This window comes from Fopius arisanus, unplaced genomic scaffold (assembly GCF_000806365.1).
Source record: "Fopius arisanus strain USDA-PBARC FA_bdor unplaced genomic scaffold, ASM80636v1 scaffold00050, whole genome shotgun sequence".
Taxonomy (NCBI): Eukaryota; Metazoa; Arthropoda; class Insecta; order Hymenoptera; family Braconidae; genus Fopius; species Fopius arisanus.
In genome coordinates this window covers 478,098-500,563 of record NW_011887789.1, presented here as the reverse complement: position 1 = coordinate 500,563, position 22,466 = coordinate 478,098, and the positions used below count along the sequence as shown (strand labels likewise).

Sequence of the window (22,466 nt, the reverse complement as noted above, 5' to 3'; positions counted from 1 at the left end):
AAAACTTTTTTTATAATTTTCTAGAAATTTTTGCGAATATAATTTTTTCTTTATTTATACTGTTGTTTTCACACTTTTTTGATTTTTCAATGCTCTCAAAAAATACGCCATCTAACTTATAAAAAAAAATCCTATTCAAATTTTCGGAAAATTTTTTGAAAAGTTTTCCCGAAATTTTTTGAAAATTTGGAAAAAATATTTCGATTAAATTTTTTTTTACCCGCGGCGTGATGTGAATTTGTATTTGAAGAAGAATTTAACTTTAACCCGAGGACTCGCTGGCAGCTGGGTAATTTCACAAATTCACTGCAGACTAGAGGCTTCTGGAAGGGTGAAAAGACAACAAGCTTCACGTGTTTCCACGTGTTTCATGAAGCGTGACAAAGTGCTATGTTGTGGTGTGCCCCCCCGTCTGATCGACACTGATGTCTTCCACTGGATCGCCAGTGTGCGTGACGACGGTTCGCATGGGTCAGACATTTTTGCCCCTCCGACATTGACGCTTGTTCTTTTGGGAAATACCACCGGATGGTCCTGTGATCGAATTATTGAACGAGTTCACTCCTTCGGGATCCCCATTAGAGAAGGATTCAGCAATACGGCAGAGCGAGAACAACCATAAGAATAACAATCGGTAACCAAAAAAAAAAATTGAGAACAATAATATTGAAACAGCCCTTCCTCTTCAAACTTGGAGCGAATATTGGTGATAAATATCGCTGAAGCATTTGAATGGTAGAACCCTTTCCACTCATGTTTACGAAATTTCACTCGGTCGACAGAGAATATTGATTCCAAGTTCGGAAATTTCATTCACCACAGAGAAGTACACAGAATAGACAATTCCAAATGTTAACGAGCACAGTCGAAATGAAGTAAAGTTCAACCAAAGTTTCACGGATCTGCATGATAAAGAGGTTTATCAACGAATTGGCTAGGTCAATACCAACTGACTATACATCAGTGCTATGTGGACCATCAAGAAAGATGTGGGGTATTGATCTCGCATTTATTCACGTTTATTCATGACTTATTTGAACTGTCCAGTTCAGAAAGTCAAGAGACATTTGTGAAGTTTGAAAAGCCTCGGTATTGATCCTGCAGACACTTTCCTTCAAACCACTGGTGTTTCAACTTTTCAATCGGATTCACCCACTGATTGGCAGATTTTATCGCATCAAAATCTCATCCGACTTTTTGTCCGGGGTATTCTATATTTTATCAGACTATGGAGGCCAACCACTACCCGTCTCCACAGTTGTTTTCACATCTCCGAGAGTTTGACACGGAAATTTATTCGCGCATAACCGATTTGGCAGATGTTCAACGCCCGTTTGCCATCCCCCAGCACACTTGTCCCTGAAGACTATTCTTTTTACTACTCCACACTATTGTTTCCTTTTTTTCATTTTATCCTCTCATTCTTTCGAATATTCTTTGATTCGAGGGAGAACTTCTCAATGGAATTTGCAAGTTGTTCTCATCGATTCAACCGCCATTTTTGAGGTTTGAATATTTCACGGGGGTGTATATCTTCACCAGAATCATTCTCAAAAAAAAAATTCTCAAATAATCCGAAACAAAAAATTATTGCTCATAATTTCCAGCATTCGGCTTCCTCCATTTAATTCCCATAATTCCTGCATAATTAATAAAAAATATATTTGAATTGAATTTTTTGTGATCCTATAATTTTTTGTGATCGATCACAGATTTTATCCAGTTGCAGGATAATGAGATTATAATTATGAATGGATAATCGGAAAATGTAGATTAACATCGATGAATTAGTAACAGATTCGGTGAAATTTTTCAGTGGTTCGTTTGAAATTAATAATTATCCAAACAAAGGCTGAAAATTAACGTGTACCCCATATACCCTAAATGCATACTGCCCACCCCAATACCTAGTGAATTCAATGAAGGCCTGCAGGCAAAATGAAGTTCGATCCAGCGTGTATACACCAGCAAGTTATTTTCCTACGCGCTTGTTACACTAATTGGAAGATTGTTATTTCAAAATATGAATGAAACTCGTCAATTCGGTATATAACTCACAATGGCAAACGGATTAGCTCTCGCTGCAAATGTTTATATCCAGAAAAAGATTTGAGTTATTATGAATTTAATGAACATTGGTCTATTCAGGAGAGAAAGCTCTGATAAAGCTCTAAAACGATGATAAAGTCCTTTGTAATCACTTTATATCTCCCAACAATTGGTCCTTATTCAGTTTACGGGACACGAAGACTTTGAGGATTTTTAATTAATTTCTGTTTTTTTGGAAATCATTCCATCTTTTGACTGAAATTTAATAAGTAAATATTAAACTGAACTCGAATTAAATATTTGTTTTCTCTCGGAAATTCGATAATTTCGTTGATTCCTTTTTTTTTGTATTCCTTTTATCGAGAGAATTCCTCTTTCAACGCGAGAATATTTAAATAGGGAGAAGGGAAGACGGTATGTATGCCTTTCCCTCGGTGTTTCTGAAATGAAAGAGAAGAAAAAACATAGGTTGGGTTGAGAGTCCTTTGATGGGATATTTTTCGCAACGTTTAGGCTGAAGGGGTTCTTTTCATTGAAACAACTGGGTCGTGGCCTTTTAAAGCTCAAAATACGCTAGGTCGAGTACTATCGACGCATTTTCTCTCAACAATTCGCTCCTCCGAGTGATACGTAAATGTTTTTACTACTGCACAGAGATAAATATTCAATTAAAATTACAGAACGCTTCGAAAAAATGCCGGAATACATTCTTGAAAAATTATATTTGAAATTTCTAGTAACGAAAAAGTGAAATGAAATTTATACCGAATTTTTCATTGATGGATCACGTAATGGAAAAGCTGGGAAATGTAAAAAAAATCAGGCAATTATTTTTCGGAGCTTTCAATCTATTGAAAATTCGATTGCATTTGATATTGAGTTTTCACCAGTCGGAAAATGCGAGGTTCCATTGAAAAATTAATTATTAACCTCACTTGATTGAAAATTTACATTTCGCTCTGGAATAACGATTCCGAATTATAATTCGTAATATTTCTTGAATATTTCTCTCGGTGTGACTATCAAACAACATTGTAATATTTTTTATTTATTTATTGTTGCAGAGTGACAGCGGGCTAGTGGATACCGATTCGGCTCGACTTGGCAGTATGACGGCCATCAATTCCGTGAGTTGAATTATTACACGTGTTGTTTTTCATGTTTTAAGTACTTTGTAGAATACTCCTCCTTGAAAAATGACTCCATACGTTAATTGATTTGTGAGCTGAAGGTGTTTTTATGGAGTTTCCCCCATTTTTTCATCGGTTAAAATTCGAAGCACATTTCTGTTGGCTTCTGCGTTATTCAGAATTCTTAAAGAAGAATTTTATCGTGAATCCCCTCTAGGCGAGGCAAACAGACCCTTGTAGGATCAATGATGCGTAGTTCTCTCGGTGAGTGATCACGGGGCGAAATCTACCCGTCAATAATTCCACATCACTGAATATTTCCTTAAAAAAAAAAATGTATATGGATTTTCAGTCAACTCAGGTCTTGCGTTGGAACGGGAGTTTTATTCAAAGGAACAGGAATTTCTGGTGCGATTTGAGCTGCGGTAGGTCTGGCCTAATTCGCAGTGTATTTCGTTATTTTCTTTGTGATTATCGACCAATGGAACTCCTGAATCCCAAGTATTTTCCAATTTACGTGCGATGATTTGGAGAATTAGCCAATTCAGCGTTTACCTGCCAGTGAATAATGCAATTGTCAAAGAATCGCTACTCCGCGTTGGATTTGTTGTTGGAAAATTTCGCAACGGAGAGAAATACCTAGTAAACAATTACAGAACAACTCAATTGGTTTAAAAATTAAATAAATTCCCTGTAGAAAATTACTCGGAAATTTTTGAAAAGGAAAAAGTCGTCGATTTTCTTTCTTTACTCGAGTATATTTTTATCGCGCAATCATTTTAATTCATATGATTTTTATGCCGAAGGAAATGTCAATTCTATCATTTTTTTTCAATTCTGTAAACTTTATTTACCTTTCTAAAAAATCATTGGCTGTGATAACGGTAATCACCGTAATGGAACATTTTTTTCTCTGACGCGTTGATTTAAACCACTCGCTCTGAAACAACAAAACCATTGCTCTGAAATGAAAAGAAAAAAAAAATAAATGTTTGCACTCGCGTGGAATTTGTATGCACTGGGAATCCACAATGTTTTTTTTGTGCCCCCTCAAATTTTTATTATTTTATTATTTAAATTCGGGTGCGTCACATGGTCTCAACGGTTGGATTGATGGGCCAGTGAAAAATATTGAAATATGTCCTCCCACGTCTGCATTTGATTTTCAAAGTTGTTTTCTTGTTTGCGTGACTTTTTACGGACTTTCTCATGTACTTTTACCAGTATTTTTCTCTCCGTGCACCAGTACTTATTTTATCAATGACAAATCCTTCACACCGAGGCTTTCCCGATGTGTCGGTTAGGTCAGCTCGTATTTAAAGAGTCTCTGATGAATTCGGGAGTTCACTAAATAGCTCTGACTAAAATCAATATACAAGAATTATGAAAACATTTCAGGGCGCCAGTACATGATCAAATAAATCAGTCGGCGGTCAAAATACTTCGGTACATGCGTGCAATCTGCCACATTATTAATGCAGCGAAAAATCTAATGGCTATTGATAAATAATAAAATAAAAATGTAGATTCAGTCGAATGATTGTCTGCACCAATGCGCTCATTACATCACGTCGTATTTCATAATTCCGGGATGTTGCTTACAATTCCACCCCCGATGTCGAGTCTCAAACACCCGAGGGACTATCTCACAGCTCTCCAAGTGAAGGTCCCCGAGGCTTCCATATTTCGAGACAAGTTCCGACTGTTCCATCATCGGCAGTGTGTTCCACACTCATGGTTCAATGTCTTCCTTATATTCCGAGTGAATATTTCGTGAGTGCACGAGTGGCAGAAGCCCAGGGGAATCACTCGTATTTCTCCTTTAGTTTCTCTGAATATATGTTGGATTGGTTTGTAACCTGGAATTTCTGGATGGAATGCTCAAGCACTTTCCAGAAAGACCAAGATGGGAGTAGTATTTCGTCAGCTGTCGAGATTCCGACGTGACACGTTGGAGAATCATTGAGGGATCGATTTGACGGAAAGTTTGAGAGAATGCCATGAGGATTTCACGTCATACGAATAATATCAATTAAAATATAGAAAAATCGAAACATCTATCAAAAATTCCAACAATCAAACCAACAATATGATTTTCGATCTGAAATGTCACAATAATTTCCCCAATAATGACATAACGTCAAGAAAATTGCAGGACAATGCATAAACTTAATTATTATTTATTATTAAACTAAAAATTTTAGATGCCTCCATTCGCCGAGTGATCGACAAATAAAATGTTGAAAGCGATTAAAATTAATATCTGGCTAAATGGTACACAATGATTTGAAAAGCGTCGACAGGGTCTTAGTCATACAACTGATCTATATTTATGAACGTTTGGGAATTGGAGATCGTTACATAGATGAGGAAAACGCAAAGAGATAGAGGATCGTCGACAGTTTGGTGTGCGTCGACGACGGAAAACGAAACTAAAAGCACTGTGGAGGAAACCAAGTTTAAATAAAGCCCGTGTATGTAGGTCAGTCGGTGGGAGCGAACAGCTAAAGTTACGCAAGCATCACATACAGCAACTACCAGACGCTGACAAAAAGGTGGTTCCACTACTTGCATGTTTTTGTCGGTTTTCTTCGTACACTCATTTTACTTTTCCTCCTGTACCTCGAATTTTCATCCAGTTCAACTAATCCTCAAGTTTAACTCTCCCATTTTCCCTCTTCTGCTTCATCAATTCCGGATTTTAGGAATGAAAATTGTGGGAGAGAGGCGTTGTCAACATCATTGGAAAACTTTTCCACCCCTTCATCCCTCCGCCCTCTTCGCCCTCTCCGCCTTCTCCACCCTCTCCACCCTCTCTGCTCTCTCTCTGCCAACGCAAATTCAACGTACCGATTTTTTATTTCGGGGACAACAGCTACGAATATTTCAAGCTCATGCGATATTGTACTCTACGATCCAACCACCAACACTGACTTTTCTCTTCACCGTTTACTCACTTTTCTGATGCTTCTTCTCGCATAACAACAAACATCAGAAGTATTTTTACGAGCTGCCAACGGCTGACTACGCTGATCGTAAATACGGGAAGTTGAGCATGCCATAAAAAGTGCACTAGGTATATATAAAGTAGTAGTAAATAATGTGAGTGAGTTCGATGGGGAAAATGATAACGATTCTCTCGACGTTTTTGCGGCGTTGAAAATCGATGAAAAAATTTGAGGCTCTGCATATTGAGTCATTACGGATTTATCAAATCTGGTACATCTGAAAAAATGACTGAAAATTCTCAAATCGTGTATCACGACGTTAATTATAAAATAAATGAAAATCACTTCTGTAGTGAGCGCGCAGAATTCATTAACGCGAATTTTCATGGAGTTGATCGACTTGGATTAATTAATTGAACTGAAATTTACATTTTCCATCGATTAACTCATGATATTATATATTTTCAATCTGTTGACGTCCCGTGACATAACTCTCACACACGTATACACCACTCAGACTCTGAGCTGTATTGCACAAGATCAACCAACGAGAAACAGAAAGCATGTTTTGTCAACAGAGAGTTATTTTGAGATTCCCCTTCGAATATGACCACTACATCGTGTAAAAAAAGCACGATAAATATTCGTTTTGCGAAAATAAACCATGAAAATTTGCCACACTGACAAAATTTCAAGTTCCCCGTAAATAAACCAAAAATTGTGGATCGACGCCGAAAAAATGCTGCTATCCCAGACAGTCAGGCTATCTTTTCCAATAACTCCCTCAAATTGAAATAGCCGTAATCCATAAAATATTACCCTCAACATTCAATTACTTTCGCATCGAATCGCCTGACACTGAATGCCGCCAATACTTCTCTAATGGAATTGCAAGATGAGGGCAGAAGATACAGAAGTATCGGAAATTCGAGGTATTCCCTGAAGCCCATAATAGCTATGTTCAGCAAATGAATTTCCAAAGTTGAAAGTACCGGAGGATTAATGGCAGTCCTCTTAATATGGTGGAAAATACAAGTGACAAAGTCTTCAACGAGTGGAAAATAAAAAGAGGAGTGAGGGGTGGGTGGAAAAACTTTAACAAGAGCACCCTCAGAGCGATTTTCAACGTTTAGAAGTATTCTCCAAATTTTTTTTCACCTCACCCCAATCCCTTTTGTTCACTCCCTTCGCTCAAGCAATTCTCATTCTTCTCGTCTTTAATGCACCTCGTCTAAGGTAGCTACGAGTTTACCAAAAAGTTCCATCTTTATTGTTAAATTATTCAAGAGATACCGGCACAATACTAAGAGCAACCTGAAAAAATAACTCGATGATAATTATCATTTGACGGAATTTCCATTGAGAGTAACAGGATATCAGAAAAAAAAAATGATGTGAATGTAATTTCCGAGAGTATTCCGGGTGCAACGAGGTTTTGCATGAAGAAAAATGTGTGGATTATCAGTGGAAAGAATTCTTGAAAAGCTCAGAGCCCATCTTTTCTCATTCCACCGCTTACTGTTCAATATCGCGGAAAACTCGGGTGGAAGATGAAGTGGAAGAGGAACCTGAAGACGTTGGAAGGTCAGCTGTACCTATGATTTCCCATGTGTATTCTTTTCTCATTTGCATCGTGTTTTCTCGACTAATGAGGATTTGCATAGTTGCATTTTAAGTTCATTAAGTTGATTAAAATGGCGGCAAGGGGATTCATCAGGAACTTGAGGGTAATGATGATGTGAAGGGATTGATGGTAACGATGCATGGGTTTGAGGTGATTGTTAATTCTATATGTTCATGCATACAGAGAGAAATATTTCATTTAATTCCACATTTTTCTCCCTCTTTTGATCTGTTTTTCTCTTCCACCTGTGAAAACCCCGAGGTAGAGGGGTAGAATCCATGGAGCAAGGAAGTATCCCTTGAAAATAATCTTTTGTTCGAGAACAATATTCTTCCTGAAAGTTTCTATTGGAGTGATTTGAGCAATAAATCATTCTATTGTTCAAGTATCAATAAATATATTGATTTTCATCATTTTTTCCTGTATAACCCACAAGAAAATGAACTTCAGGGAATGAAAATCAATCAATTGGAAATTATTGGCAGTGATATCTTCCGGGTCCGCCTATGACTTCGACGATACTCCAATAATTGGCCATGTGGAAGCCCAGCCTCGTGGAATATCTTCTCGATTTCAATGGCCCTTTGTTCATTACGTATCGCTGCGGTATACCGCAATAACAGACTATTCAGAGGTTATGATTTTGCCTTTACTTTTTCCCAGAGTGGTTGTGTCATGCGTGAAGAGGAATCGGAGCTTTTGAGGACTTCTCCGTTCTAATAGTTCAGATCATTGATCGTGGAATTGAGAGCTTTCGGTTTTTGATCATGCGATCGGGTTATTGGGTATTGAAAAGTTCTCGGAAAGTTTTGGGTTTTGATTTCTCTATTGAAAGTTGAAGAGGAACCGAACGGAAAAGAAGAATGATTTCTTTTAATTATATGAAGTAGAAATTGTTTTCATTTTTTCCAACGATTACGATGGAATTAGTGATGTATCCAAATATAAATTTTTCTGTGCATAAATAGTCTTTATATGGCAGCAAAGAGCACGTTGGCGAGAAGCATTCATTTGAAAAATGAGTTAAATCCCAAAGAACTTCCTTCCTCCCCGACCCTCTTCCTCTTCATTTTCCTCTATACGTGATACCTCGCCAACTTTTGTGCACTTGGACCCTATACATCATCCTTCGTGTTCCATTCCACAAGATAAGCATTACCCCATCCCTTCCTGCCCCTTCGTCATATCCCAGAATAAGAAAAAAAAAAACTCTCAACGAAAACTTTGAAATTGTGCAAGTTCATAGAGGCAAATGAAGTGCCGAATCAAGTAGTCGGTGAGAATAGGAATGGGTAGAAGGAAACAGAAATTGAAAGACGAAAATGGAACTTGAAGACTGAAACGAACGTTGGGATCCTCTTTGGTTTGGAGCCATTCAACTCAATACGTGACAAACTTAACTGATCAGAGGGCAAGTCCTTTTTACTCTTTTCTCCCTTCATGTCAATTTGGCAGCCATCCACGTGCCGTCTTCAAGAAAATTTTCTCCCGACACAATATGATCGAACGCTTCGACGACGGCAGCAATGTCATTCTGACTGCATAATATTCTTCTCTCATACTCATTGAAATTTCTGTCACTCCAAATACTCCAAAAATTCAAAATTCCATTAAAAAATCAATGAAAAATCTGTCACGACATCGTGAGTCGAGATAAACCCATTCTGATTGATCGATTGAGCATGAAAAGTCATTAGACATCATTCACATCCACATTGAAGATCGTTACAATCGTTTTATATTAAACCGATACCGATCTCCGTCTTCATCCTCCACCGCTTATAATTTTTTTCCCCCTTGAGCTGCCATTTGTCTCCCAACGAGAATAAAGCTCGATTCGAGAAATGAGAGAGAAGGGAAAAAAAAAATCTGTCTCTATCTCACCTCGTCACGACTCGGTGAAGCCATTGGCCACAATGCTACCACCAGCCTCACCAGGAAATCAATCTCGACCACTGGAGCTCGTGTGCGATCGGCTATTTTTTTTTTCCCCTCCATTCGGTATTTTTTTTTGGTTCTCCGATTCCCCTTTTTTTTCACCCCTCGGCCCCGCCATTTTTTCCCCTTTTGGCGCTTTTTTTCGTCTCAGTAATACTCGCTCGTTCGTCTCGTCTATCGTAATTAACCTCCCTCAGCTACTACACGCTTGCACCGCGGTAGTTAATCGACCGTTGAAATCGATCATTTACCTTTCTACTTCTGTACCTTTTAAACTATTTCCAACGTGCGCAACAAGCCCACAGCCTCTACTCCATTCTCTTTATTTTTCCTCTCCTTTCAATTCCAAGTTTTTGTAATTTAGTTTACGGTTTTTTACTCCTTTATTCGTCGTTTACACAGTTGTATACACGAACCAATTAATTTCTTTTACTTCATTGCAGATTGAAAAACTCCATAGAGCAAGTTTCAAATCATTTCGTACGAGTGTTTGAGTTCTCAGGCAGTTCGCGGTACAACATAACAACTTCATTTATGTTTGAGTAATTTTAATGTTGACGGATTTATTCGCATGGAGAAAAGTAAAGATATTAATAATCTCATTTCATTCTCTCTTAATAATTAAAATCTATCTTTCTTTTCTGATTTAGATCGAAATTTAGATCGAAATGTTCTCTGCCTCTCAATTATTCAACATCTATTATTCCATTAAAAATCAAAAAACTGAAAAATCCTCCACTTTTTCGAATAGAAAATTAATTGACGGATCGAGAGGTTAAATTACCGCTGATGGGAAGATTACTTCAAGATATAGCATCGCGGATTTATTCGTGCTATATTTCATGCTCCATGAAACCTTGTTCAATATCAGGGTTTCAATCATATCAGTTGTGAGAAAATGTTCATAATAGATCCATGTATGGTAGCTCGGGGGAATTTTTCAAGCATCCCTTTCAGGTTATTTATGCATAGCACTCAGACTGATAAAACTAATGAAAACTCTCATCTTTATACGGCGCACCACGTACCCGTGGCCCGGACTGAGAATGAATTTTCGTTATAGTTGGAAATTGACTAATATCGCAACATCCTCTATTCTAGTTCGTACGGTAAATAATCTTATCATCCACCTCTACAACCATTCATATCAATTTAACTATTGACAGTTTTGATAACATCGAATTTTTCCACTGATCAGAAGGTGAATAATTTGTCGATAAAAATTCCGTTTATTTTTCATCTTCTAAAATTAATAGATTGATTTCCGGTTGATTGCATTTCATTCACAATATATTATTATGAAGTATTTTTATACTTTAATAATAAAAAATCGGGTAAAAAAAAATTGTAATCAGAATTTTTTTTTCCGACTTTTCAAAAAAATTTTGGAGAACATTTCAGAATTTTTTTTTTTGAAACCAAAAAAAAATCGGGTCACCAAACAATTGTATTTTTGAATATTCTCAAAATCCTTCAATATTCTCAAAAAATTCGCCATCTAAATTATTAAAAAAAATGTCCTATTTAAATTTTTTCAAAACCTTTCCCAAAAATAAAATAATTTTATTTTCCAATTTTTTTTGTTTCATAAAAAAAATTATCTGAAAAATTTTCCAGGAATTTTTTGTTAATTTAAAAAAAATACTTCGATTACAATTTTTTTTTTACCCGGAAAGTTAGAGAAAGCTTAAACTGGAGATTGAAGAAATATCTTGAAGTATTTTGATTCTAGGTGGGCAAAAATGTCATGACGTTGTTAAGGACTTGAAATCTTTTCACTTGAATTTTCACTTGAAGTATAATTTTGTAAAAGTGTATGCAAAACTCGTCTGGCGCACGTGCTGTGTGAATTTTTTCCAACAATGCATTCTACTAGGGTGTACACGTTGACGTGCATCATGGCTGAATCGGAAGCCCCGCCATTTCGTTCACAATTGCTCGTCGTCCACGAATACACGTGGAAGTATAATAGTATATGACTTGGCACAGCTATTCACCACGTTGAATTTATCCATGCATTGTCGGTAGCAATAATAATAATGAAAGACGCGACTCCATCGGTACAACTGACGTATGACACGTTGGCATAATTGTACATGAATGCGTCCCAATGGGAAACATTAATTATCGAACGATTTCAATTATGCCCGACGTGTAGCAATACAAAGAAAATCGTAATAATGGACTTGGCATTGCAGACATATTTTCAATATATTTTCATCGCGCACCAATTTTCATTAGATTTTCCAGGTGATGCAATCATTCCGCAGATTGAAAATTCTAAATAGATGAAATCGATAAATGATCATTTGCATTTATAATCGAAATATTTGAGAAATATTACAGATTACAGATCGAAGTACAACAATTCCCACAGCCTCTGGTGGTCGACGATTTTTTAAATCGATTCTCAATTAAAAATTCACGTGATAATTTCCCTGAATTTTCAATCTATTATTGGATAATGGTTTCAATTAGAATTCAGTTGTGACCGAGATTTGAAGAAATTTCCAAGAGCATTCCGTCCTTTCTGGTAATTTTCAAAAGTGCACCGTCAATTCCAGGCAAAAATTGTAATCAGCGGAATATCGGATTGGTTTTTCCATTTCACGGTTCACAATTCTATTCGCAAACTAACATTTTCCGAGACGACGTACTGGATATCTGAATCGCTGTATGTACAAATATACTTGCCGCGATGGAAGATGCTTCCGCTCGTTGAATATTCATCAAACCGTTTTCTTGTATCCTCCATGATTTTCTTGTTCTTTTGGAGAACCGAAGGAATGATCATATTCATGAAAAGTCAACCTCGAACTGCTATCGTTAGAATAGATAAAACAAATATTCCTGACCTGACTTGGGGAACAGGTGGATTTACGCAGGCGAAGCGTGCGCAATAACGTAGCATTCGGAAAACCGGAATATTGATCAGTAGCTTCAAATGTGAGATATTGAGTGTTTCCTGAATTCTGCAGACCATTTCTTTATCTTTCGTTTCACAACACCATTTGCAGACCGTCTCATAATATTACCATCTTCCATATTTGTTATCGCAAATCTCTTCATCCAGATTGAAATTCATCCAAATTATTACTATCCAAATCACTGTAATTGTCTTGGAAAATAGAAGAGATGAGCTTCATTAATAATTAATTCGATTTTCTGAAAAACCAGGAAAAAATAAAATTAAATGAAAACTGTATTTCGATAATATGATGGAACCAGTGAGTGCGTTTTGAAAATGCATCACTCATGAAAATGAACATTGTTGTCAAATCGCGTTGGTACACAAAACCGTTTGGTTATTTACCTTGCCAATCGATTCTGATGAAGGCAGCGTTTACTTTCCGCTAATGAATGTTTCAATAATGAAAAGGAATGGGATGCGCATGCTTGTCGATGAATCTCCAAATTTTCCTCCAATTCTTTTCGTCAGTCGATTCATGCGATTATTTATCAGGCATTAATTGTTCGTCAATTTAATGACACGGTACGATAAACCATTACAGACTCATCGAATTCGTAACAATTAATGAGCCGATTCTGGAATTGATAATAAATTGTTTATAGATTGATTTTGGTACTCCGCTGGGAGGAGAGACAGGCAATTCTGTCTTTGATGTTGAAGAGAATTAATATTGCATACGAAACATGAAGTTCGAATGCTGAAATATTCCCCAGCCGTCATTCACCAGTCAAATCTACTGATACATCGACGAGTAAACTCGGTGTAATGCCGATCAATACTTTGAATTAATAAATAATTGTACATATGAGTGCAGTAAACGCATCCGTTTCCAATGATATGATATCGCACTTTGCATTATTTTATATCCAATATTTCACACGCTCTCGTCCGCTATTTCCATTCATACCGAGGCGCTTTTGCATCTGGATTTTGCATACTTTATGATTTTCCACAGCGCCACTCTGTCCGTTGTGTCGCGACCACATCATATCCATATACATACACTTGGTATATAGCGATTATATAATACGTGTTCACCGTCGCATAGAATTTTTCAGCGGTCTACAAATTTAAATTTAAATTTTAACCCTACGCGAAATGATAACCCGACCGCACATTACTCGTATCAGATTATCTCATTTCCATGAACTAAATTTGAAAATTTTGTTTTTCTAATTTTCTCTGCATTAACCCGTTCGCTTTTGGGTTATTAATTTGGTTGTCCTGGGGGTATAATATCCATTTTTCGGAGGATTCATGGGTGGTATTCGTGAATTATTGGGCTGTGCGGTGGAGATATGGGTGGTATTAATACTATTCATGGGGAAAATCGTGACTACGCTGCGATCTTGATTCGATTTTTCTGCGTGAAGGAACATCTGTGTTTCCCATTCACCTTTTCTCCATTATTTATTTTTATAATACACTTACCTGGGTAAAAAAAAATTGTAATCGGAATATTTTTTCCAAATTTTCAAAAAATTCGCAGAAAACTTCTCAGAAAATTTGTCTTTTGAAATAAAAAAAAAATGGAGAAATGAAACAATTGTATTTTTGGGAAATATTTTGAAAAATTTTTCAAAAATTTCTTTCGGAAAATTTTTTTTATAATTCTCTAGAAATTTTTGCGAATATAATTTTTTCCTTTAATTATACTGTTGTTCTCTTACTTTTTTTATTTTTCAATATTCTCAAAAAAACGCGATCTAAATTATAAAAACAATTTCCTTCCTTTTCCCAAAAATGAAATCGTTTTTTTTTCGATTTTTTTTGTTTCATAAAAAAAATTTCTAAAAGTTTTCCAGAAATTTTTTAAAAATTTGAAAAAAATTCCGATTTCAATTTTTTTTGCTCGGGTATTACTCCAATAACCCACGAATGTGAGATTGTTGAGAAAATTTTCATGTAGGTCTGTATCACGTCCATTTTCCCCACACAATTGGCAAGAACAATAAAATGTTTGGATTGAAGTGCTAACATGGCAAATTCCACGGTTGAACTCTTCCGTTTGGTCCCATTTTATTGTTCTATACATTTATTTTGAAATATCGCCATGAAAAGCTGCCCCGGCAGTTAATCGAATTACCTTCCGTTTATGCTGGCATTCCTCGGAGTCTGAGTTTCCAATTTATTCAGTATACGGTGGTTTTTTTTTTAATTTTTTTATTTCTGTTGGAGAAGATAACGCGTGAACACATACAGAGATAACAGACACTCACATGCACTTTGACCACAGCTGTCTCTCCCATCACACCCAATGCCTTTCGATTGATTCCCCTCTTTCCTCCATTTAATATTTTATTCCACGTTCCAGTGCCTCTTAAAAATGGAAAAACCCGAATGACTGGATCAGAGTGGATTAAAAACACAAAAGTGTTAAAACGCCATTCGGCATTCTCGTGGTTTTCCCAAACGAACAATAAAATCTGTTTATAAACAATTAACAATGTTCTTTGATGGCTACAGAGATACACTCTACCGATTTTCGCACTGGAAAATTACATTGTATTGTTTTTTTAATTTGAAAAATCCGAAAATGAGAGAAATTTTTCCATTTCAAATCAGGGACTTCCTGATTCAACTTCCCACTCATTTTTATCGCAGTACAAACTACAATGAGTCGAAATTGCTCTTCCGACAAATTGTAAGACTCACCATTTTGTTTTTACTTACGTGGGAGCACGCCCCTCTTTTTTTCACAGTGATAGAAAATGCTCCCAAAATTGGATGAAAGGTTTCGGGTTGACATGTGTTCACTGAATTGCGAGACAGTTTTTTGTCGATTTGAACGCTCTAAAGGTGCAGGTGACGGCTGAAAACATCAATCTCATGTACAAAGGATTCGGTTGTGCCCGTGTATTGGGAATAATTTTTCTGAATTCCGGTTAAAAAAAAAAATCCCTGTGAAGTCGTTCTAAATCAAGTTGAAAAATCGGTCTAGATGAGTTCCACCTGAATTACGCGCGGAGAAAAATTATTTGTTTGACTTAAGGTTGACTTTTTTTTGTACATCCCCTTTTGTCGTACTGTCAGGAGAGAATCAACCTTGGCGCAAGCCTCAGCAATCCAACCTCGTCGAAAATTGGCACAGATTCTAACGTCCCACGATGAATTTACCGTGCGACGATTAATTTTCATTGTGATGTTTTTCAAGTACTCCCTCAGATATTTCCGATTGAAATATCGCACATTTGCGATGAAGTCCGCTAATTACCACGGAGTTCCGATTAATTATTCCTCCCAAGGATGATTGCTGCAATGTTTTCATCGAAATTCGTGATATGCGTGCAATCTTTTAAATAAACGAACTCCACACGCGATCACTTGAAGATGAGAACGAAATCTTTTCCAATATCATACAATATCGTGATATTTAAATGGATATCAATCCCATCAGGAGCTGCCATTTTATCTTGAAGCATTGATTGATGCCAGTTTCTTCCCCTTTCCAGATAATCTCCTGAATTACGTTTATGAAAGCATAAAATGTACATTTATGAAAGCCTAAAATCCGATTTCTTGAATTGCCGTAATTTTTCTGAAAATTTTTCGAAAAATTCGAAATTGCTGATCAGCTCCACTTGTTTCACCACATCAAAGAGTTGCACTACTGATCCGCCAGAAATCGACTGAGTACTCTTTATTGTGTTGACTCATCGTTATCTCATTCTATCATCTGCGAATTTCGACTGACATACGCATTGTCAACGGGTCTATTTCTCTCTGAGAATGTATATTGTATTTTAAGCACCACAGACTAATGGTACAAATGTCTCAAAGCCGAAACAAATGATTGTTTGGCATCCACTGCTGCTGCGATATGCATGAAAGATTGGACCTGATGATGAAAAAATCGTGAATCAGTTTGAAAACAACAAATTTTAGAACTACCTTCCCTTTTAGTGGCATGTTTTATTGTGACGGGTTGGTAACATATTGTCGTGACAGAACTGGCAGAAAACATGAGAATGATGATGCTCTGCAATAAAGAAAGATAGTCTTTATTGCTGATCCAATAATCCATCTCCATTTGATGACACAACAGCTGATATTCCGCGGAATAATTGGAACGGAATATCCACAAAAAATATATTTATATCTAGTATTCCCCTTTTAAAGCCACTCCTATGAAAAATGGCTTTTCATCCGATTCCATTATCCATTCCATTATGTAATAAATTGAATAATATTCTTATATAAAAAATATATATCATTTTATTATTCGAATTTTGAAAGCACTGATAAATTCGCGGGCGGTTGAAAGTTTCGCGGAGTCTGTGAGATTTTTGAATTTCCATCTTCAAATAGTATAACGATCCAAAAATTTCATGAAAAATTAAAAATTTCTGAAAAACTTTGCAGAATTTTTTTTATTCCACAAAAAAAAATCGGAAAACAAAACAATTTTATTTTTCGGAAAGGTTTTGAAAAATTTGCCAAAAATTTGAATAGGAAACTTTTTTACAACTTAAATGGCGTTTTTTTTTAAATATTGAAAAATCAAAAAAGTAAAAAAAACAACAGTATAATTAAAACAAAAAATATTCCCAAAAATTTCTAGAAAATGATAAAAAAAAATTTCCGAAAGAAATTTTTGAAAAATTATTCAAACCATTTCCCAAAAATACATTAATAATAATTTGCACTAATGCTGAACACTTGAGTCTCGCACCCGAGAATAAAACGACAGAATTTCCATTTTTCCATAAATGTCCTTCATTGTCATGATCCCAAAAAAAAAACGTAGAATTCTCGTTTGAATTCAAAATACCTCGGGTACACCTGAGGGTATTCGTATCCGTTCGGATGAAATAGAGTGAGTTTGAGCTTCTAGTTTTATTTTATTCCCGTATTATCGTCATAACACAGACGATGTTTTGACGTAGGACATTTGCAGTTTACAGTGGCTGTGTCTCGATGGATATAGAAGTGACTCTTAGCGTTCTCCATCCCCTCCAAGGTGGGATTATTGAATTTCCTGTCATTTCCAGAAGAAATGTGCTCTATTTACTTTCACTGGGTATACAGAAATCGTTTCTGCTGATATAGCGTAAAGTATACGGAAATCAAAGGAGCTTCGACGATAATTTCATCGGAGAGCCCATTTCATCGTGGCATTAAACTTTCGTTCCAATTTTAAAATATTCGTAGTTCGCGGAAACTCGAATTCGCCATGAACATGTCTTTCTTGGCTTCACCTGAAACTTGTATTATATTCTGCGCATGTCTTCCTCAAACCGCTGGATTATCGCATTTCTTTTTAGTTGATAATACACTTTAATTACACCAATAATTTTTATTCTCTGACTCTGGTAATTAAATATTTTATACGCACATATATTCCGATAAAAAATTCAATATAGGTCAAAATGGTTCAGATTTCTTCAAAATCAACTCATTCTATATTATCTCCCTGTTCAATTAATTCGCGGAAGATAATCTTACAAAATGGTAACCCTAGAGCTTTTAAAATGGGAGAAAAGCCCAATGCATCATCTCGCTTGAAAGTGTAACCGAATCCATCGCAGCATCCCGTGAACAGGTGTGTGCCGCCATCTTTGAATTCTTCATCACATCTCAAATTTATCCTCCCAAACATCTCCGCGGAGGAGTTATCGTGAAAAGTTAAAGTAGAGAGTACCCAATGCAGTACCACAAGTGCTCAGGGACTCGAATCGATCTTTCGCCATGCACGAAAAAGATGGATTACACAACGTAAAGAAATCCCGCCATCGTTGATATTTGACGAATGGCCACTGCGGGACCCACCGAAGAGTAAGGATGACGGGGTACCAGAACCCGGGGGAGAATGGCCAGTAAAGGGGGTGAAGAGGTGAAAAAAAAAAAAATTCGTGAAAAAAGAATCACACGAGAGAGCGTCACGTCGGACCTGACGATTTATATTTCAACGTCACGTACGTAGGTAAACACCTTTTTTTTTCACCCTCTCCCATTTTCCATTTTTCATTTTCGAAAGTTTCTCATGAAATTTACAATGTGTCCATGGATGATTTAGACGTTGCCACCGTATATTGAGAAAAAAAGGGCCCGACGACTCACGTTACAATCTGTCTACAAGAAAATCGTTATTTCACCTGTCAGATATCCAGACATCTTGCAACTATAGCACATCTCTCTTTACGCAATTTCTGGGTGAATTATAGCATTAATTTATCTGAAGCTAATTGTTCCTGCATATCGCGAGTTGAAATCAAAATTTTCTCCGGAGTTGAGAATACCCGAATCGACCGACACAAGAAGCCCATTTAAGTACATCTTACCCCATTTACATTTCCCTCACATTTCCAACAAATATTACAAGCACACAGCGGATGATTCCTCGGTGGAGGATATTTACCTTATGTATATGCCACCTCCATCACCTTCGAACTTGCACTGAGACTTTCCTCAGGCACTTTTCAATCTTCCTATTTATCTAAAGCTTGTGGAGGGCTGTTCCCTTTCCAACGACGGCATTGGAGAACTAGTTAAATCATCCGGCCGTGGGCCAAGCCTCACAGATTCAGGACACGTACAAGGAATTTATTTGAGACGCGTATGCGCTCGGCAGAGCGAGTTTCCACTGAGTTTTCCTAGGGTAACGCCTAGACAACCCCTTTTCCATCCCCTACCGGTGTGATATGCAACGAACCAACTTGTCTCTGCCCCAAAACCACCTCACCCTCACCAGAAACGTTTCTACTCTCCTTACTTGGTACTAGTGCCAAAAACCCCACCCTTACACCACACTGTGCCCTCCACAAAACCCTCCAAACCCCTTCAAACCCTCTGTCCTTGGTAAGTTTAAACGGATGGCTTATCGGAATGTCTCTCTCTCTCTTACTCGTTCTCGTCCTTTGAGGACGGACTCAAGACCCATTACTTCCTGTACGACCAACTCGAAAACCGCGCGGGTTCGATCAATTCCTTGTGGCTCTCCTCCTTCTGGTTCATCTCCTGGTTCATGCTCAACACCAAACGCCAGCTCAATTCTTCTCCAATTTCCAACCGATATTACGAGACCTTCCTCAAAGGAACCCACAACTTCTACTGGTTTTAATTGTTTTTTTTTTGTTTTTTTTTTTTTTTTGAAAAACCGCCGGGAAAATTTTCATTTACGGTGGGAGAAGAATTGATAAATGTGAAGAAGAAAATCAAGTGGTCAGCACCTATTTTTTTCGGCCTGATTATTTCAGGAAACAAGTACAAGTGGAAAAGGACGGGATTGGTCAGACCGAAAATAATTAATTTTTTTATTTTGAGTCATTTATAGAGAGAATAACAAAATTAACGATCGACAACTCATTTCAATACTTTCAGAGTGAATACTGACTTTGAGAAAAAAAAAAATAAAATAATATGACGTACGCGCTGTACATGTAAATGCTGACGGGAGAGGATAGAAATCTCCATCTCCTTTTAAAATCTTTTATATACTTTGGGTTCGCTAGAAGACTGACTACTATCTCGCGGATTACAGCGAAAGCCCGGAAGGTAATAAAATTCGCGACTTGAATGTAAAACCCACTTCCGTTCTTTTTGCGAAGTTGAGAGACATGAAATATCATGAAATATTGGATGCGCCTGAATACGTCATTCCATTTAGTTGTGGACTTTTCCAAGGTAAATTGGTGCAATTATTTCGCTAGCAATGAGAGAGATTGCGTGGTCCTGTGCAGAATGAAGAAATCAGGCAGCAGAATGCCTTTTTATATTTTTTTTCCTCCGTCCATTGCGCTATTTCGGTTGAAATGTCTCAGTTGTAGGGGATTCGTAGTGTTTTCGAGTGGAAAATTTGCGGCGTACGGGCTTTCTAGAAGTACCACCACAAAATGTTATGGGGAAAAAGGGGTTCCAAGCGATTCTTTACGGCTTGCTGGGTTTTTTGTAGGCATTAGCTGCCCCCGCAGTTTTTTTTTTGTATCAAATGTACGGAAAAAATAAATAATGGAATATTCAAGATATTTGGTGGGTCCTATTACACTTGGGGAGAAGTTTCCCCTTCGCAGGAATAGGATGATCGCGTTGTCGGCCCTTATCTGATTTTATAAAACACTCGCGGCGGACGGATCTCGATTTATCCTGAATTTCCATCTTCAGATGGTACAACGATCAAAAAATCTCAGGAAAAATCAAAACTTTCCTTGAAACATCCCATGACCACACGGGGAAAAAAATTGTAATCGGAATATTTTTTCCAAATTTTTTAAAAGAAAAATTTTCTGAAAAGTTTTCCAGAAATTTTTTGAAAATTTGGAAAAAATATTTCGATTACAATTTTTTTCCCAGAGCATTCACTCCAAAATTCAGTCATATCAAATAATATAACTCGAAAATTAATTCCAATTAAATTAGATCCCACAAAAGTGAGAATTCAGTAACAACAATTGGCGAAAATTAGGGAAATTTCCAAGAGTTCACCTCTGACGTTTGAAACTCCTAAAAATGCACAATTAATAGTTAAACCGCTGCAATTTGTAAATTAGCACAACTAGTAGTGGGTAAAATTGCGAGAGCATTGTATGCAATACAATTTGTGTTATCAACAATCTGACATAATTACGAATGAGGCATTCTCCCCAGTGGTAAGCCCTGGAGGACGCCAGAAATCTCGGTGTGCTTCATCAGTGGACAAAAATTACGTAATACCACCGACCCTCGACTCCAACCACATAAGAAGCTTTGTTCCAACAAACTCCACCAAATGTTTGAACACATACCCCACACATGTACCAAGTATACACTCAGCGCCTTTTGTCAAATCGCGCGAAAAGATAAAGTCTGGTGTGCCTCTGGAATAACAACTAGTACACGAGAGAGAAGACTCTGCTTTTTCCACCCTCTACTCCTCCCCCGTCCACCCCCAACTCTGCCATTTATATTTTTTGTTTCAAGTCAAGTTCGTGCCTTGAAAAAAAAAATAGAGTGCCAGAGGTACCAAATGTCCCAAGAGATTGTTCTTTATGAGATGTCTCTACTTTATTATTTTTTTATTGCATACATTTTTGTTATTATGAAGCCACCTTATTTATTCCGACAATTTTTTTCTCTCACCGTGTCCTCGGTATCTTGGCGTTGACGCTTTCACGTTGAATGAGAGAAAAAAAAGAAGCTGTAAGAAAATATTATGAAGATAAAACTGGAGTTTGGGAATTTGAGATGGAGTAATAAGGAACTCGGAAGGGTTGGAGGAGCTGAAAAAATAATGCGAAAAGTTATCGTACTATCTGTTTATTTTTCACGAGTTGCTCTATCTTTTATATAATGCATAGTCGATCTCTCGCATTTAGGGATTTCGTATTGGGTCGACAGTGGCATTAAAAATAGCATTAAAAGTGGCATTAAAAATGGTATTAAAAATGGTATTAAAAATTCTGTGAGATGTTTATGACTTAGTAAAATAGTCTCCAGTGTAAATAAGCTTTTACCAGGGACAAATGAAAACAATTATCAGAAGTGAATGGAGAATTACAGGACTTGGCTCGCGAGGTGACCAAATACGTTAGTGGTTTGGTGTTCGCACTGTTGCCAGTACTCTGTGAGTTCCTCCATTGTTCAGTACTCTGTTCACTGAGTACAAGGGCATAAACGATGTGGCAACGTGGCCACCTGAATATCATTGCGGTAGATCCGTCGCGACGTGACCAAAGTCATTGCATCACGTTGTGACCAGTCCCGGGTTAATGGGGAAGTCATCCAACTGCTCTATGAATTCGCAATACACTTCGATGAGCTGCATTGAATTCAATACCAGAGATTTATTGAAACAGGTCGTGAGGGGATAGCATCCCCCCGAGTACAATCCA

The 22,466-nt window shown here is 37.1% G+C and overlaps 1 protein-coding gene across 3 annotated transcripts in view; it reads left to right on the top strand.

The window, feature by feature from the left end:
* The window catches only part of LOC105267780 (mucin-12), a 155,814-nt gene that overhangs the window by 31,405 nt on the left and 101,943 nt on the right, over positions 1–22,466 (top strand). For all 3 annotated transcript variants that reach the window (XM_011306868.1, XM_011306866.1, XM_011306867.1), the window contains exon 2: positions 3,114–3,176. In XM_011306868.1, coding sequence (XP_011305170.1) covers positions 3,159–3,176 — 18 coding nt within the window. In that variant the 5' untranslated portion in view covers positions 3,114–3,158. The remainder of the gene's footprint in view (positions 1–3,113; positions 3,177–22,466) is intronic.